This window comes from Scyliorhinus canicula, chromosome 4, assembly GCF_902713615.1.
Source record: "Scyliorhinus canicula chromosome 4, sScyCan1.1, whole genome shotgun sequence".
Classification (NCBI taxonomy): domain Eukaryota; kingdom Metazoa; phylum Chordata; class Chondrichthyes; order Carcharhiniformes; family Scyliorhinidae; genus Scyliorhinus; species Scyliorhinus canicula.
Genome location: NC_052149.1, coordinates 71,583,962 through 71,602,467, shown reverse-complemented (window position 1 = coordinate 71,602,467; position 18,506 = coordinate 71,583,962). Strand labels below are relative to the sequence as shown.

General features: G+C 51.2%; 1 protein-coding gene across 1 annotated transcript in view; it reads right to left on the bottom strand.

Annotated features, from left to right (window-relative positions):
• The window catches only part of slc35d1a (solute carrier family 35 member D1a), a 101,074-nt gene extending 87,865 nt beyond the window's left edge, over positions 1 to 13,209 (bottom strand). Inside the window, exons 1-3 of the mRNA XM_038794440.1 lie at positions 12,954 to 13,209; positions 9,608 to 9,641; positions 9,411 to 9,497 (exon numbers count right to left, since the gene is read on the bottom strand). Of these exons, the coding sequence (XP_038650368.1) occupies positions 9,411 to 9,497; positions 9,608 to 9,641; positions 12,954 to 13,195 (363 nt within the window). The 5' untranslated portion in view covers positions 13,196 to 13,209. The remainder of the gene's footprint in view (positions 1 to 9,410; positions 9,498 to 9,607; positions 9,642 to 12,953) is intronic.
• Between the last annotated feature and the right edge of the window lie 5,297 nt (positions 13,210 to 18,506).

Genomic DNA, 18,506 nt, shown 5'->3' with positions numbered 1-18,506 from the left:
GGTCCCGCGTGTTCGCGCACCTGATGGGACTGAAGGTGGACGTGGCTATGCTTCAGGAGACGCACCTGAAGGTGGCGGATCAGGTTAGGTTGAGGAAGGGGTGGGTGGGCCAAGTGTTTCATTCGGGGCTGGATGCAAAAAAAACTTGGGGGTGGCGATCCTGGTGGGGAAGAGGGTGTCGTTTGAGGCATCGAGTGGTGGCAGACAGCGGCGGGAGGTACGTGATGGCGAGCGGCAAGCTACAAGGGGAGCGGGTGGTGCTGGTCAATGTATACGCCCCAAATTGGGATGATGCAGGTTTCATGCGGCGCATGTTGGGCCGGATTCCAGATTTGGAGGCGGGGGGCCTGGTAATGGGGGGGGGGGGTTTCAACACGGTGCTGGATCCACCACTGGATCGATCCAGTTCCAGGACAGGTAGGAGGCCTGCGGCGGCTAAGGTGCTGAGGTGATTTATGGACCAGATGGGAGGGGTGGATCCATGGAGGTTTGCGAGGCCGAGGGCCAGGGAATTTTCATACTTCTCCCATGTGCATAAGGCCTACTCCCGGATCGATTTTTTTGTTTTAAGTAGGACGCTGATTGCAAGGGTAGTAGACGCCGAGTACTCGGCGATAGCCATATCAGACCATGCCCCGCATTGGGTGGACCTCGAGCTGGGGGAGGAGAGGGACCAGCGCCCGTTGTGGCGCTTGGAGGTGGGGCTGCTGGCAGACGAGGCGGTGAGGTGGCAGGTTCAAGGATGTATCGAGAGGTATCTAGAGGCCAACGATAATGGGGAGGTCCGAGTGGGGATGGTCTGGGAGGCGCTGAAGGCGGTGGTTCGTGGAGAGTTGATCTCCATTCGGGTCCACAGGGAGAGAGGGGAGCAGAGAGAAAGGGAGAGATTGGTGGGGAGATGTTGAGGGTGGAAAGCAGGTACGCGGAGGCCCCGGAGGAGGGATTGCTGAAGGAGCGGCGCAGCCTTCGGGCTGAGTTTGACTTGTTGACCACCAGGAAGGCGGAGGCTCAATGGAGAAAGGCTCAGGGTGCGGTGTACGAGTATGGGGAGAAGGCGAGCAGGATGCTGACACACCAGCTCCGTAAGCGGGATGCGGCCAGGGAGATTGGTGGTGTTAAGGATCAGGGAGGAAATGTGGTGTGGAGGGGGGTAGACATTAATGGGGTATTCAGGGACTTTTATGAGAGACTATATCGGTCCGAACTTCCGGCGGAGGAGGGGGAGATGGGGCGCTTTTTAGACCGGCTGAGATTTCCGAGAGTGGAGGAGGGACGGGTGGAGGGTCTGGGGGCGCCAATTGAGCTCGAGGAACTGGTCAAAGGGATAGGGAACATGCAGTCGGGGAAGGCACCGGGGCCGGATGTGTTCCCGGTTGAATTTTACAAGACGTATGCAGACCTGCTGGGCCCCCTGTTGGTTAGGACCTTTAACGAGGCAAGGGAGGGGGGGCTTTGCCCGCGACGATGTCTTGGGCGCTGATCTCCTTGATTCTTAAGCGAGACAAGGATCCCCTGCAGTGTGGGTCATACAGGCCGATCTCACTCTTGAATGTGGACGCCAAGTTGTTGGCAAAGATCTTAGCCGCGAGGATTGAGGACTGTGTGCCGCAGGTTATTCACGAGGATCAAACGGGGTTTGTGAAGGGGAGGCAGCTGAACACTAATATACGGAGGCTCTTGAACGTAATAATGATGCCGGCGGTGGAAGGGGAGGCGGAGATAGTGGGGGCGCTAGATGCGGAGAAGTCCTTTGACATTGTCGAGTGGGGGTACTTGTGGGAGGTGCTGGAAAGGTTCGGGTTTGGGGAGGGGTTTGTCAGTTGGGCGAGGCTGTTGTATGAGGCCCCAATGGCGAGTGTGGCCACGAACAAGAGGAGGTCGGAGTATTTTCGATTATATCGAGGGACGAGGCAGGGGTGTCCCCTGTCCCCCCTACTTTGTGCGCTGGCAATTGAACCCCTGGCTATGGCCTTGAGGGAGTCGGGGGATTGGAGGGGGCTGGTCCAGGGTGGGGAGGAGCACCGAGTGTCGCTCTACGCGGACGACCTTTTGTTGTATGTGGCAGACCCGGTGGAGGGAATGCCGGTGGTGATGGGGATTCTCCTGGATTTTGGGGATTTCTCAGGGTATAAGCTTAACTTTGGGAAAAGCGAGCCGTTTGTGGTCCACCCAGGGGACCAGGAGGGGGGGATTGGGAGGCTCCCACTGAAAAGGGCGGAGGGGAGCTGCAGGTACTTGGGGGTTCAGGTGGCCAGGAGCTGGGGGGGCCTTGCATAAGCTTAACCTCAAGGCTGGTGGAGCAAATGGAGGAGGAGTTTAAGAGGTGGGACATGCTGCCGCTGTCTCTGACGGGTAGGGTGCAGTCAGTCAAGATGACGGTGCTCCCGAGGTTTCTGTTCATGTTCCAGTGCGTCCCCATCCTTATACCGAAGGCCTTTTTTAGGAGGGTCAACAGGAGTATTACGGGATTTGTATGGGCGCATGGGACTCCGAGGGTGAGAAGGGTGTTTCTGGAGCGGGGCAGGGATTGGGGGGGCTGGCGCTGCCCAACCTCTGTGGGTATTATTGGGCTGCCAACGCAGCGATGGTGCGTAAGTGGGCAATGGACGGGGAGGGGGCAGCATGGAAGAGGATGGAGATGGCATCCTGTGTGGGCACGAGCCTGGAAGCGCTGGTAACGGCGCCGCTGCTGCTGCTCCCTCCAATGAGGTATACCACGAGCCCGGTGGTGGCAGCTACCCTCATGATTTGGGGGCAATGGAGGCAGCACAGGGGGGAGGAGGGGGCCTCGATGGGGTCCCCGATACGGGGGAACCACCGGTTTGTTCCGGGAAGAATTGATGGCGGGTTCCTGAGTTGGCACAGGGCAGGTGTCAGGAGGCTGGGGGACCTGTTCATAGATGGGAAGTTCGCGAGCCTGGGCGAGTTGGAAGGGAAGTTTGGGCTCTCCCCGGGGAACACCTTTAGGTACATGCAAGTAAGGGCGTTTGTCAGGCGGCAGGGTTCCCTCTGCTGCCGCCGCGTGGGGTTCAGGACAGAGTGCTCTCAGGGGTGTGGGTTGGAGAGGGGAGGATCTCGGAAGCGTACCAGGTGATGCAGGAGGTAGACGAGGCCTCGGTGGAGGAGCTGAAAGGTAAATGGGAGGAGCTGTGTGAGGAGATTGAGGAGGGGACGTGGGTGGATGCCCTGGAAAGGGTGAACTCCTCCTCTTCTTGTGCTAGGCTTAGCCTCATACAGTTTAAGGAGCTGCATAGGGCTCATATGACCAGGACAAGGATGAGCCGGTTCTTTGGGAGTGAGGACAGGTGTATTAGGTGCTCTGGAGGCCCAGCAAACCATGTCCATATGTTCTTGGCATGCCCAGCGCTGGGGGAATTTTGGAAGGGTGTAACAAGGACGGTATCGAGGGTGGTAGGATCCAGGGTCAATCCAGGCTGAGGACTCGCAATATTTGGGGTTGCAGTGGAGCCGGGAGTGCAGGAGGCAAAGAGGCCGGTGTTCTGGCCTTTGCGTCCCTAGTAGCCCGGCGAAGGATTCTTCTTCAGTGGAAGGATGGGAGGCCCCCAAGCGTGGAGGCCTGGATCAACGATATGGCAACCGGGGGGGGGGGGGGTCTCTTTGTTTTTGTTTTGGGTTGAATCTTTGCCAACGACGGGCGTGTATTTATTGTTTCACTTTTGTATATGGGGGGGGGGGGGGGGGGGGGGTGTTCTTCTTGTTCTTTGAATTTTCGGTTACTGTTTTTTTTGTGAAAATGTGAACATCTGAATGAAAATTATTTTTTAAAAATATATTATCATGAATATGGGTTTGAAAGTTTATTTGAAGTCAGGAATTTAGAGTGGACAAAAGGGCAACGTGTTAAGAGAGAAAGAGGAGCAGAGATGAAGACTGAAAAAACACCACTTTCAAAGTAAAATGCAAGAGGCCAGTTATATTCTGTCCATGAAAAATGTCATGGCAAAACCTCAAGAAACTTAGAGAAGGGGCATGGGTTTTCTCCATTGCTTGAGGAGAGAAGCAATATTGAATGAAGTAGAATTTATCTCGACTGTTATCATGCACATTCATTTGCTATTTATAAATAAAGCAGATAAAGATATCTGACCTTGTCACACTAAGCCGTTTGCAGTCCACCTTCAGCAAGATTAGAGATGGACACAAGTGAATGGCATAATATCCATTTCAGTTCTTGCAGGAGCCCAACTGTTACACAGCTGGGCTCTGCTACTTCTCATTTCTCCCTCTCGTTAGCTCTAAAGAGTTTTACAGACTCAATATTAATTCTATTTCTCTCTCCGCAGACCTGCTGAGTTTTGCGAGAATTTTCTCTTTTTGCTTTTTTTTGGCTCTACTATTATGTAATACGATATTAGGAGATGCTTTTAGTAAAAATAAAATGGGACAAAATTAATAGTCTCTTGTACAAATGCAAGTTACTTCAGGACGGGCAAATTACCATCGGCGTTACCATTACTGAATTCCCCCACTATCACCCTGGGGTGTTACCATTGACCAGAAACTGAACTGGACTAGCCATATAAATACTGTGGCTACCAGAGCAGGTCAATGGCCAGGAATCCCGTGGTGAGTAACTCATCGTCTGACTCCCCAAGACCTTCCCATATCTATAAGGAGTCAGGATTGTAATGGAATACTCTCCACTTGCCTGGATGAGTGCAGCTCCAATAATACTCATGAAGCCCGACATCATCCAGTCACAGCAACCCGCTTGATTTTTACCCCTTCCAAAAACACCAACGAACAGTGGAAGCCGTGTGTATTATCTACAAGATACACTGCAGGAACTCACCAAGGCTCCTTAAGCAGCACCTTCCAAACCTACTCACCAAGGCTCCTTAAGCAGCACCTTCCAAACCTACAGCCACTATCATCTCAAAAGGACAAGAACTGCGGATACCTGGGAACACCACCATCTGGAGGTTTACCTCAAAGCCACTCACCATCCTGGCTTGGAAATATATAATCGCTCTTTCAATATCGCATGGTCAAAATCTGAGAATTTGCTTCATAACGGCACTGTTGGTGTACCTACATCTCAGGGACTGCTCATCATCACCTTCTGAAGGGCAACGAGAGATAGGTAATAAATGCTGACCTAGCCAGCAACACCCACCTCCTGCAAATTAACTTTTTTTTTTTTAATTGAGTTTGAGTGCAGATGAGGGTAATACATGTGATGTGGTGTATATTGAATGCCAAAAGGCATTTAATAAAGTGCCACGTAACAGTAAAATTACAGCTCATGGAGTGAAAGGGGCAATAGCCACATGGATAAAAATATAATGGCAGAGTAACAAGAACAGTAGTGCCGAATTGGTTTTTGGACTAGAGGAAGGTGGGGTTCCCCAGATGTCAGTGTTAGGGTGTCTGCTCTTCTTTATATATATCAAAAAGATTGGAGCAATGGGCAGGCAAGTTCATGGCATTTAACACAGAGAAGTATGAACTGATTTATTTTGGTAGGAAGAGTAGAGAGAGGCAATATAAAGTGAAGGGTACAGTTCTAAAGGGGATACAGGAGCAGAGAGACCTGGGCATATATGGGCACAAAGATGCAGCATAGGTTGAGAAAGTGATCATATGGAATCCTGGGCTTTAAAAATAGAGGCGCAAAATACAAAAGAAAGGAAATTATAAACTCAAACACTGGTTCAGTCTCAAGTGGAGTACTTCAACACTTTAGTGGACATCACACTTTAGGAAGAATGTGAAGGCATCAGTGGATGCGGAAAACATTCATAAGAATGCTTCCATGAATGAGGTTATAGATAGATTGGAGAGGTTGAGGCTAAGTTGAGGCTGTTTTCCTTGGAAAAGGTTGAGAGATCTGAGAGAGGTCGGTACTCATATTCATGAGGGGAGAAACTTTCCTTATTGATGGAAGGATTCAGAATGCAAGGACATCAATTTGGCAAAAGAGGCAATGGCAACATGAAGAAAAGGTTTTTCCCTACACAGCGAGTGGCAAGGACCTAGAACGCACAAACTTGTGAATGCTATCCTGCTTTCAGAATTTTCAGGAAAAATTTTCAGGACTATGAGGAAAAGCATTAAGTGAATCACCCATGCAGAGAGCCAGCATAGACCAGATAAACAAAATGGCTTGCTTCCATGCTATCATGATTCTAAATTGTACAAGTCACTTGGACTGCTTACAAGAGTGACCAGCACTAGTGTACCTGAGGAAAAGCTTAAGGCCGACCCAAATACTGCAACATACACAATGATCGCAGTAATAGGATGATAATCGTGATTTTGACTAACATTCTCAACCCTGTAAACGGGGACATTTTGGGAAAGATAGGCAAAGAATGAAGTCCACTTTTGCCTAGAAAAGTACTCTAAATTCTATTACTGTGGGATACACCCAAATAATAACTTCTGTAGTGTGAAGTCATCTGAATTATGAAGGCATAAAATGACAGTAAATTTTAGATTACATCCAACATTAAAAATTAGAACAATTTAGGGTTGGCATTGTAACTCACTGAAACATGGACTTGTATCCTTTGGCTACAACTAGTGCACAGTGCTTTAGATCAGTTCTGTGACATTTTACTTGCATTACCACATTTCAGCAAGATAATTGCTTATAATTACTGGAAAGGTTTTGCTGACGGCCACCATTTACAAATAAACTTTAGAAAGTATAACTTTTTTTTTTAAGTGTTCTTAAACCACAAACATTGCAGCATAAAAGGGGAACTTTTCGTCATTCCAGTGGCTTCTAAAGATTGTATTCTTCAAGAATCTCAATAAAGATACCCTGTGAAGGAGCAAGGAAGGTGCAGACATCAGATGTCAACTACAGAGTGTTTGACCTAGAGAAACAGAAAGTATATCTTGCAATATGCATGCCTGAGCTTGTGTGCTTGTAGTCAGCACACACCCTACGAAGTGCATGATGAGAGATTTTTACATTTTTGGGGGAATTATGTTGGCATTCTATGTAGGTACCGGTTGTCTAATAGGGTTGAGATTAAAAATTGTAGGTGTTAGGTTGATGCATTTACAATGAGAGGTTATGGTGAGTTTGAGGTACAAGTAAATAGGTTGGATCTAAAATTTGCATTGTGGTGGGAAACGTGGCTTTCCAGCTGTTGAATTTCAAAGAGAAGGTCAGAGTTCATGAGGAACCTATACATGATGCGGCGGTTTCATGAGCAGAGGAGGGTACAATAGATTTTACTGATCTGTAAGTAGAGACTAAATAGAAAAATATTTTAAAATTTTATATTGATAAGTTAAAAGAGGTGCTTTCTCAAAGAGCTGAAAGGAGAAAAATATATTTAAGAAAGATGTTTTATGGATCTGTGTGGCGGTGGGTGAACAAAATCTGAAGGCCAAAGCCTTTGTGCTGAGAAGCTGTGAAAGTTTAGAATTCAAGGCAGCCATCCCATGTCAAGCCAGAACAGTCTTTGTTTTCACAATGTGGTATATTTCTGAAACGGCAATATTGGAATTCTGCAACCAGAGTGGAAGTATTTGAGGAACGTGCCATATACTCAATAAAAAGTGACAATAGTTCTTTGCCTTGGGTAATAAGTCTAATTAAAAAACTACCAAGAAGGTAGTTTGCTTGTGTACTTTTGACAAGCAGGTTTGGGGGGGGGGGGGGGTTGTTCTACAAGACTGTTTTAATCGCATAATTTCAATCTTTATGCTTAGATTTTTTTCTTTTTAATAAATCTTTTAATTTTTAAAATTATAATAGTTATTATAATTTATAATAGGTATCAGTTTGGGGGTCAGTAACTTTTCCTCCTCATTTTCACTATAAAAAACAAGATTTCCGATCAGTGAGACAGACCTCACTCTGGGGTCTGGCTTGCTCAGCAATAACATACGTGGTCGTAAAAAAATGTCATATAATAGTCATATTTCAGTCTACTGTCTGACTAATACTTAGGAGAAATCGAAAACTTAATATATTGTTGGTTGCTCTCAGAATTTCTTATAGTTCAGGATCTAGCCCATTGTATCATATCTACTGTAGTTCTACTGAAGCATAAATACCACTGCAGTTCGCCAACTGAGAAGTGACCCGATAGAGGTTTTAAAGAGTTAGGGTTTTGCTTTTGTATTAATGGATAATGCACTTTTGCTTACAACACAAAAAAAATTGCCATTGGATTATGGGGAAAGTTGAAGCATCAAATAAACTTTAAACAATAACAAAAAAAATAATGATCTTAAAAAATTATGCCATTAAATGTTTTTTTCAGGGAATTGGTTGCAGCTTTTAGAAACAGCTATTCAGCTACAAATATGATTCAGAATGCCATTGTAAGCTCAATTACTCTCAAACAAATCCAACATTTTTAGTTATAGAGTTCTGAAAAAAGTAATTGGCCCGAAATATTAATAGTATCTGTCTCCACATCTGTTGCCCAATTTACTTAGTATTTCTGCTCATAAATAAAGGTAGTCACAAATAAATCCGGTAAGGAATTCAGAAACTTCTTTATTCAGGAGTGGTGAGAATTTGGAACTTGCTATCACATGGAATGGTTGATACAATTGGAGGGTCATCTAGGTAAATGAATGAGCAAGGGTGAAAGAAATACGTTGTTAGTATGAAGTAGACCTACTGGGCTGAAAGAATTTACAGCACAAATGACTCTAAAATTGCTCTAATGGGAAGAATGCGGAAATTTACTGAAGCAATACATCATGGTGGCATCAAGCTGAAATGACTATGCATCACTGAAAGATAAAGGCCGTGCAAATAGGATCACAATAGCTGCGACATGAAAGGAGGCCATTCGACCCATCAAACCCATGAATGCTCACTGCAGGAGTAATTTAGCCAGTCCCATGCCCCGTCCTTTCCACATAGGCCTGCAAATAACTTCCCTTCAACGTTTTACCCAATTCCCTTTTGAAAGCTACAATTGAATTTGCCTCCGCCACCCTTTCAGAAAGTATATTCCAGACCATAGCCACTCGCTTTGTACAAAGGTCTTTCCTTATGTCACTTTTGGTTCTGTTGCCTAATACAGGCTGACCAGGTAATGGATTCCAACAGCTTCCCAACAACAGACATTAAACTACCTGGTCTATAGTTTCCTACTTTCTGCCTATTTCTCTTTTTGAATAGGGGTGTTACAAGAGCCTTTTTCCAATCCACTGGAACCTTTCTAGAATTCAGGGGATTTTGGAATATTATAACCAATATCTCAACTATCCCTGCCGGCACTAAAGACGAAGGATTAAAATGGTCTTCATAACAATATTACCATGTTTACAAAAACAATGCAAATTGTCAAAAATGCGTGTCAGTGTGGTCTCTTTCTGTTACAGAAGTGCAAAATAATAGCTTTTATGAATTAAATTACTTTAATGCAAAATGACTGTTCTTTAATAAATAAAAATATTGAACTTGCCTTTCGAGGTATGCTGTAGTCCAGCCCGGGAAACTTCACCACCCTGCATGCCTTACCCACCCACAGAAAGGTCACTGTTGCCAACATCTACATGTGAAAGAAATGGTTTTAAGGGGCTCACATGTTGCTTTTTATGCATTTACTTAAAATGAAAATTTACTTCCACATGCAGAATTGAAATATGAAAGAAACTGTACCTGACCAATCCCCACAAATAATATTGAAGGAAATCTGCAGATATAATTATAAAGATATTAAGGAGTGGTCACAAACAAACGGTGTATACAAGTCAGGACAGGAAAAGAGAAATTGTGCACTTCTTGCCTCTTTCCCAAAATTGCAAACCACAGATTAAGTAGAGAACGTGAACATCGACCCAATCACCGCCGGTTTCTCTCCCGAAAACAAAATTCGACAGTACTCCAATGCAGAACAGTTTAGCGGTATGCCAATCAAAAAAGCGGTTAAACCAAAATTAAACTGAACAACCGTGCTTTGCATAAATTCACTAACTTATGTCACTTACACGAAAATTAAGCCGTTAATTTCGGACAGGCCATTAGCATCAATACACAATTAACAGTAGCATTAAAATAATGTGCTTGCCGGGGGGGGGGAAAGAGACACAGGTGATGGGGGGGAGGGGAGAAGACACCGGGCTTTTTTTTGGGGGGGGGGGGGGGAAAGAGAAGACACCGGGTTTTTGCGGGGGGGGGGGGGGGGGGGAAGAAGACACCGGGGGGGGGGGGGGGGGGGGAGAAGACACCGGGTTGGGGGGGGGGGGGGAGAGAGGGGGAGAAGACACCGGGTTGGGGGGGGGGGGAGGGGGAGAAGACACCGGGTGGGGGGGGGGAGAGAAGACACCGGGGGGGGGGGGAGAGAAGACACCGGGTTGGGGGGGGGGGGGAGGGGGAGAAGACACCGGGGGGGGGGGGGGGGGGGAGAAGACACCGGGTGGGGGGGGGGGGAGAAGACACCGGGTGGGGGGTGGGGGGGGGGGGGAGAAGACACCGGGTTGGGGGGGGAAGACTTCGGGTGGGGGGGGAAGACATCGGGTGGGGGGGGGGGAGACATCGGGTGGGGGGGGGGGGAAGACATCGGGTGGGGGGGGGGGGAAGACATCGGGTGGGGGGGGGGGGGGAAGACATCGGGTGGGGGGGGGAGGAAGACATCGGGTGGGGGGGGGGGAGAAGACATCGGGTTGGGGGGGGGAGAAGACATCGGGTTGGGGGGGGAAGACATCGGGTTGGGGGGGGGGAAGACATCGGGTTGGGGGGGGAAGACATCGGGTTGGGGGGGGGGAAGACATCGGGTTGGGGGGGGGAAGACATCGGGTTGGGGGGGGGAAGACATCGGGTTGGGGGGGGGAAGACATCGGGTAGGGGGGAAGACATCGGGTTGGGGGGGGGAAGACATCGGGTGGGGGGGGGGAAGACATCGGGTTGGGGGGGGGAAGACATCGGGTTGGGGGGGGGAAGACACCGGGTTGGGGGGGGGGGGAAGACACGGGTTGGGGGGGGGGGGGGGGGGGGGGAAGACACCGGGTTGGGGGGGGGGGGAAAGACACCGGGTTGGGGGGGGGGGGAAAGACACCGGGTTGGGGGGGGGGGGGGGGGAAAGACACCGGGTTGGGGGGGGGGGGGGGGGGGGAAAGACACCGGGTTGGGGGGGGGGGGGAAAGGACACCGGGTTGGGGGGGGGGGAGAAAGACACCGGGTTGGGGGGGGGGCGGGGAAAGACACCGGGTTTGGGGGGGGGGGAAAGACACCGGGTTGGGGGGGGAAAGACACCGGGTTGGGGGGGGGGGGGGGGGGGGGGGGAGACACCGGGTTGGGGGGGGGGGGGGAAAAGACACCGGGTTGGGGGGGGGGGAAGACACCGGGTTGGGGGGGGGGGAAGACACCGGGTTGGGGGGGGGGGGGAAGACATCGGGTTGGGGGGGGGAAGACATCGGGTTGGGGGGGGGGGGGGGAAGACACCGGGTTGGGGGGGGGGGAAGACACCGGGTTGGGGGGGGGGGAAAGACACCGGGTTGGGGGGGGGGGGGGAAAGACACCGGGTTGGGGGGGGGGGGGAAAGACACCGGGTTGGGGGGGGGGGGAAGACACCGGGTTTGGGGGGGGGGGGAAGACACCGGGTTGGGGGGGGGGGAAGACACGGGTTGGGGGGGGGGAAGACACCGGGTTGGGGGGGGGGGGAAGCACACCGGGTTGGGGGGGGGGGGGGAACGACCACAGGTTGGGGGGGGGGGGGGGAAGGGACACCGGGTTTGGGGGGGGGGGGGGGAAGACACCGGGTGGGGGGGGGGGGAAGACACCGGGTTGGGGGGGGGGGGGAAGACACCGGGTTGGGGGGGGAAGACACCGGGTTGGGGGGGGGGGGGGAAGACACCGGGTGGGGGGGGGGAAGACACCGGGTTGGGGGGGGGGGAAGACACCGGGTTGGGGGGGGGGGGGAAGACACCGGGTTGGGGGGGGGGGAAGACACCGGGGTGGGGAGGGGGGGGAAGACACCGGGTTGGGGGGGGGGGGGGAAGACACCGGGTTGGGGGGGGGGGGGGAAGACACCGGGTTGGGGGGGGGGGAAGACACCGGGTTGGGGGGGGGGTAAGACATCGGGTTGGGGGGGAAGACACCGGGTTGGGGGGGGGGAGAGAGACACCGGGTTGGGGGGGGGGGGGGAAGACACGGGTTGGGGGGGGGGGGGAAGACACGGGTTGGGGGGGGGGGGAAGACACCGGGTTGGGGGGGGGAAGACACCGGGTTGGGGGGGGGGGGAAGACACCGGGTTGGGGGGGGGGAAGACACCGGGTTGGGGGGGGGGGAAGACACTGGGTTGGGGGGGGAAGACACCGGGTTGGGGGGGGGGGAAGACACCGGGTTGGGGGGGGGGAAGACACCGGGTTGGGGGGGGGGGGAAGGCACGGGTTGGGGGGGGGGGAAGACACCGGGTTGGGGGGGGGGGGGAAGACACCGGGTTGGGGGGGAAAAGACACCGGGTTGGGGGGGGAAAGACACCGGGTTGGGGGGGGGGAAGACACCGGGTTGGGGGGGGGGAGACACCAGGTTGGGGGGGGGGGAAGACACCGGGTTGGGGGGGGGGGAAGACACCGGGTTGGGGGGGGGGGGGAAGACACCGGGTTGGGGGGGGGGGAAGACACCGGGTTGGGGGGGGGGGGGAAGACACCGGGTTGGGGGGGGGGGGGAAGACACCGGGTTGGGGGGGGGGGGAAGACACCGGGTTGGGGGGGGGGGGAAAGACACCGGGTTGGGGGGGGAAGACACCGGGTTGGGGGGGGGGGGGGTAAGACATCGGGTTGGGGGGGGTAAGACATCGGGTTGGGGGGGGGAAGACACCGGCGACGTGGGGGGGGGGGGGGGGAAGAGACAGCGGGTAACCCAGGGAGGGGGGAAAGAGACACCGGGTGACCGGGGTGGTTGGGGGGAGACATGGGGTGTTCGGGGTGGTGGGGTGATCGGCCCCTCGAGACGGGGTGGGGGGGCTTCTCCAAACCGTTTGGACCATTCGCGCCGTTCCTTTCACCTGTAGTTGGTCAGGATGCTCTTATTCACAACCACTATAATAAAGGAGCTGACTCCGTAAAAAACCGCCGCGCACAGCTTGAGGAAAACAGTCAGCGTCTCGGCCGGCATCTCCTCGCCGCCGGCTCTGACACCAGCTCGAGCAGAAGCATCTCCGGCCGCTTCGCTCCTTTCCTGGCTGGGTTTAACCACAACATGGTGACGTTGACGGACCCCCAACATGTCTTCGCCATGGCTGCCCATCACTGCGTGCCCCTCAACGTCCTGACGTCATCCACCTGAGCGACGTGCCGTGCGTCACCAATCCCTGTTGAAGAGACATTTCTGGGACAGGGTTTGCTATCTGATCAGTGCAGCCAAAGGCAACATTACAATTGTGTCCGTTTGGCGATATTAGCACATCTCAGCGAGGAGTCAGCAAGATTCAAAACTAGTAGAAGAGGAGGCGAAATAAATATCTCAGTTGTAATACAACTCAGTTGTAACACTAGGGGCTGGTTTAGCACAGTGGGCTAAACAGCTGGCTTGTAATGTAGAACAAGGCCAGAAGCGCGGGTTCAATTCCTGTATCAGCCTCCCTGAACAGGCGCCGGAATGTGGCAACCAGAGGCTTTTCACAGTAACTTCATTGAAGTCTGTCATAACATACACACAAGTATACGATGGTGCACAGACATTGATTGACACACAGGATGACCAATTAACACACAGAACACAGCAGCCAATCACCAGACAGGACATGGCCACTCTTAAGCCAGAGGGCATTAGTTTTCCCGCTCTCTTGGGATGCAGCCTCTGAGACAGCCAGAGCCCGTGAGCAACAACACGAACATCCACCATGTGGTAGCAAGATAGTCTGGTCAGGTTAGCCTCAGGTCTCCAGTCAACTCAGCACAGTGTCAACCCACAATTCAAGTATGTTTAACAGTTGATGGTTTAATAAAATAGAGTTGCATTTCTCCAAGTGTTGGAAGCCTATCTCTCTCACTGCTATGGTAAACACAGTCCTCGCAGACCCAGCATACCCAACACATCAAAGTCCACTTGTGACAATAAACGATTATTATTATTATTTCAAATATCATTTCCAAATGGTATTTAATAAAGTGCCACAAAGTGTCAGCTAAATTAAAGCTCGTTAATAGAGGGACAGCAGCAACAATGCTGTATGACAGAAAATAAAATAAAAAAATTTCGGACTCGAGTAAGATATATAGAATGGTTCCCCAGTGGTCAGTACTAAAACCACTGCTTCTGACCTGAGTGCACAAGACACATTTTCAAAGTTGGCGGATTACACAAGACTTGAAAGTATTGTGAACTGTGAGAAGGATGAATAGACTTCAAGAGAGCAAAGGCAGGCTGGTGGGATGGGTGGCAGATCAATTTTATTGCCGAAATAAGTGATACAGTGAGAGGAAGAAGAGGAGAGGTAGTATTAATTAAAGGGTATGCTTCTAAAGGTGGTGAGGAGATAAGGGATCTGGGAATATCTGTACACAAATTATTGAAGTCAGGTAAAAAAGTGATTAATAAGCCATACAGAATCCTGTGTCTCATAGAGCAAGGAGTCCAGAAATAAGGGGTTATGGTGAGTCTTTATAAAACACTGGTGCAGCCTCAACAGGAGTATTGTGTCTAGTACTGAACACCACACTTTACAAAAGAATGCAAAGGCTTTAGAGAAGGTACAGAAAAGATTTACAAGAATGGTTCCAGGGATGGGGGACTTCAGTTATGAGGGATAGATTAAAGAACCGGATATTCTTTTTAGAGAAGGTTGAGAGGGGATTGTCTTTTTTCTTTATGTGATCATTTTATGATTCTGGAACTCCCTGCCTGAAACTGAGTTAGAGGCAGAAACCCCCACAACATTTAAGAAGTATTTAGATGAGCACTTTAAATGCCATAGCACACAAAGCTAGAAAATGGGATTAGAAGGTACTTGATAGTCGGCAGAAACACAATGGGTCCAAGGACTTCTTTCTGTTCTGAAAAATTCTATGACTATGAAAATCCTGGAGCTAAGACAAGGAGAATTCATGCAGCAGAAAATAAACTAAAAATGAAGCCTGCAGAACTGTACTCACCTTCTCAAACATGTCAGTTCAATACTGAGGAAATGCAATGTTGGAGATTAGATATTAAACCGAAGCCCCATCTGCCCTCCCAGGTGGATGCAGAACTCTCATAGCCCTGTTTCAAAGAAGAGTTTTAATTTAACTCTCAATCAATGTTACTGTTACAACCCCCTCTTGGGCCAAACCCTACATTGTATACGATTCCCCTCCTACACCTTGTAGTACAAACTATCCAAGTGATTGGGGGTGTTGGAGCCTCCCCCTAATTGGGAGGAACCTCACAGGATATAAATCCCGACCTGGGCGCAGATCAGGAATGGGTGACCATGGAGGGTGAGGAGTGGTGTACTTGTAGTATTGTGAATAGAGTAAATTAACCTGGTTGTTATCCAGCCTACCTGGTGTCTTATGAAGTCCATAGCTTTGACTCACAAGGATGATGTGGAACTGCTGCAGTCACCAGATTTTTCATCACCAACCAACTTCATCTAAGATTGGAGAGGCCTCCGTCCGGAGCAGAGCAATGGCGCTCATTGGTAAACTGGAACCATTTGATGCTGACACCAATGATTGGGTCCAAAATGTCGAGTGGGTGCAACTGTTTTTTCGGACAGACATTGCAGGTGGTGCAAGGTACACACTGCTAACCGCTGTCAGCGGCAGCGGTCCCACCTATACTTTAATTAAAAGCCTCAACGACACGGACTGCCGTGATGGGGAGGAGACTGGACCAGTCGAGCTCGAGGTTGGGGAGGTTGTCGGCAACTGCAAAAGAGCTCTGGGGGCTCATGGAGCGCATGGCGGTTGGGGGGGGGGGTGGATCCGTGGAGATTTGGGAGACCGGGGAGAAATAATTTTCATTCTACTCCCATGTGCATAAGGTGTACTCCCAAATAGACTATTTGTGTTTGACAAGACGTTGTTGGCAGAGGTGGTTGATATTGAGTATTCGGCAATAGTGGTGTCGGACCATGCAACGCAATGGGTGGACCTACGAGTGAGCAAAAGGGGGGCCCAGCGCCTGCAATAGAGGCAGGATGTGGGACTGTTGGCGGAGGAAGAGGTGTGTGAGCGGATAAGGAAGGCCGTCTGTGGTTATGTGGAGATTAATGGCACAGAGGAGGTTTCGGCAGGCACAGTATGGGAGGCACTGAAGGCAGCGGTCATGGGGGGAGTTTATATCGATTCGGGCACAAAGGGGGAATGTGGAGCAGGCAGAGATAGAAAGGCTAGTGGAGGAAATCCTGCAGGTGGACAGCAGATTTGCAGAGGCCCCAGAGGCGAGGCTGCTAAAGGAACTGCAGAGGCTGCAAATGGAGTTTGGGCTATTATCTACGGGTAAGGCAATGGGGCAGTTGAGAAGGGTGAGAGGGGCGGTATGTGAGAATGGGGAGAAGGCGAGCAGGATGCTAGCACACCAGTTGAGGACGCAGGAGGCGGTGAGGGAGATTGAGAAAGTGAAGGACACAGGTGGGAATATGGTCTTGGACCCTGCAGGGGTGAACAGGGTGTTTAGGGACTTCTATAGTAAGTTATACGAGACAGAACCTCCAGCTGGAAAGGAGGGGATTAGGCAGTTTCTGGAAAGGTTGGAGTTCCCAAAGGTGGATGAGGAGTTGGTAAAGGGCCTGGTAGCCCAAATTGGGCTGGTAGAAGTCATTGAGGGGCTGTGGGCGATGCAATGGGGCAAGGTCCCGGGTCCAGATGGATACCCGATGGAATTTTACAGGAAGTTATCAGGGGTATTGGGACCGCTGTTGGTAAGGGCTTTCAATGTGGCAAAGGAGCTGGGAGTACTCCCCCCGACATGACGCAGGCGTTGGTCTCCCTCATTGTAAAGCGAGATAAATATCCGGAACAATGTGGGTCATATAGACTGATCTCTCTGTGTGGTGAACGTATTATAGTAACCATTCACCACTGGACTAAATTGTACCATGCTGTTGCCCATGTGGGCTCCACCTATGGACCATTGTACTGTATTGCACTGATTGTATCATGTTGGTGTCCTTGTGAGCTCCGCCCATGGCTCCGCCCCCTTGAGGAGAGGTATAAAGAGCAGCTGCCCTGTAGGCGGCTCTCATTGCAGAGCAGTCGCAGGCAGGCACTGTTCTAGTTGATTAAAGCCACTGTTCACTTCAACTCTCTGTCTTGTGTGAATTGATGGTCGCATCACTCTGCTAAATGTAGATGCCAAACTATTGGCTAAGATCTTGGCCTTGAGGATTTAGGATTGTGTGCCAGGGGTAACAGGGGAGGACCAGACAGTGTTTGTGAAGGGGAGGCATCTGGCGGCCAATATCAAGAGATGCCTGATAACAGGAGATGCCAATACCAGGCCATGGACGCAGAGAAGGCCTTTGATCGAGTGGAGTGGTAATACCTATGGGAGGTCCTGGGACGGTTTGGGCAGGGATTTGTGGACTGGGCCCGATTGTTATATCAGGCACCAGTGGCGAGTGTGCTGATGAATTGGGTCAGATCAGATTATTTTAGGTTTTACCGGGATACGAGGTACCCACTTTCCATACTGCTGTTGGTCCTGGCTATAGAGCCGTTGGCAATGGCACCGAGAATGTTAGGGGTCTTTGAGGGGATAGTGCTGGGGAGGTTGGAGCATAGGGTCTCGCTTTTATATACTTCAGACCCACTGCGGGGGATTGGAGGGATTATCGGAATATGAGAGGAAGTTGGTGGGTTTTCGGGGTTTAAATTGAATATGGGTAAGATATGCGATTCAGGCGAGGGGACAGGAGAAGAGATTGGGTGAGATGCCGTTCTCAAGGTGGTGGGAGGGAGCTTTCGGTATTTGGGTATCCAGGTGGCGCCAGAGTGGGAGCAGCTGCACAAGCTGAATTTGGGTCGGCTGGTAGAACAGGGGGACTTTCGGAGGTGGGGTGCGCTCCCATTGTCACTGGCAGGGCGGGTTCAGACAGTAAAAATGACGATCCTCCCGAGGATTTTGTTTGTCTTTCAGAGCCTTCCAATTTTTATCCCCAAGGCGTTCTTTAAAAAAGTAAACGCGGTGATCTCGGAATTTGCTTGGCGAGTAAAACCCCGCGGGTGAAGAAATGCTGCTGGATTGCGGCGGGGGGGGGGGGGGGGGGGGGCGGAGAGTGGCTGGCTTTTCCGAATTTTAAAATTATTATTGGGAGGCGCATATTGAGATGGCCAGGAAGGGGGTAGTGGGAGGGGGGGCGGGGAGCGGTTTGAGAGCGGATGGAGGCGGCCTCATGTAAAGACACAAGTTTGGGGTCACCGTTAACGGCACCTCCACCGTTCACGCCGGCCAGGTAGTCCACAAGCCTGGTAATAGTGGCAGCCCTGAGTGCGTGGGGACAGTGGAGGCAGCGTTTAGGGCTGGAAGGGATGTTGGTGTGGGCACCGCTATGTGGCAACCACTGGTTCTCTCCAGGGGGGGAAGAGGGGGGGGTGCTGGATGGGGGATATTGGAGGTGGCAGCGGGCGGGTAT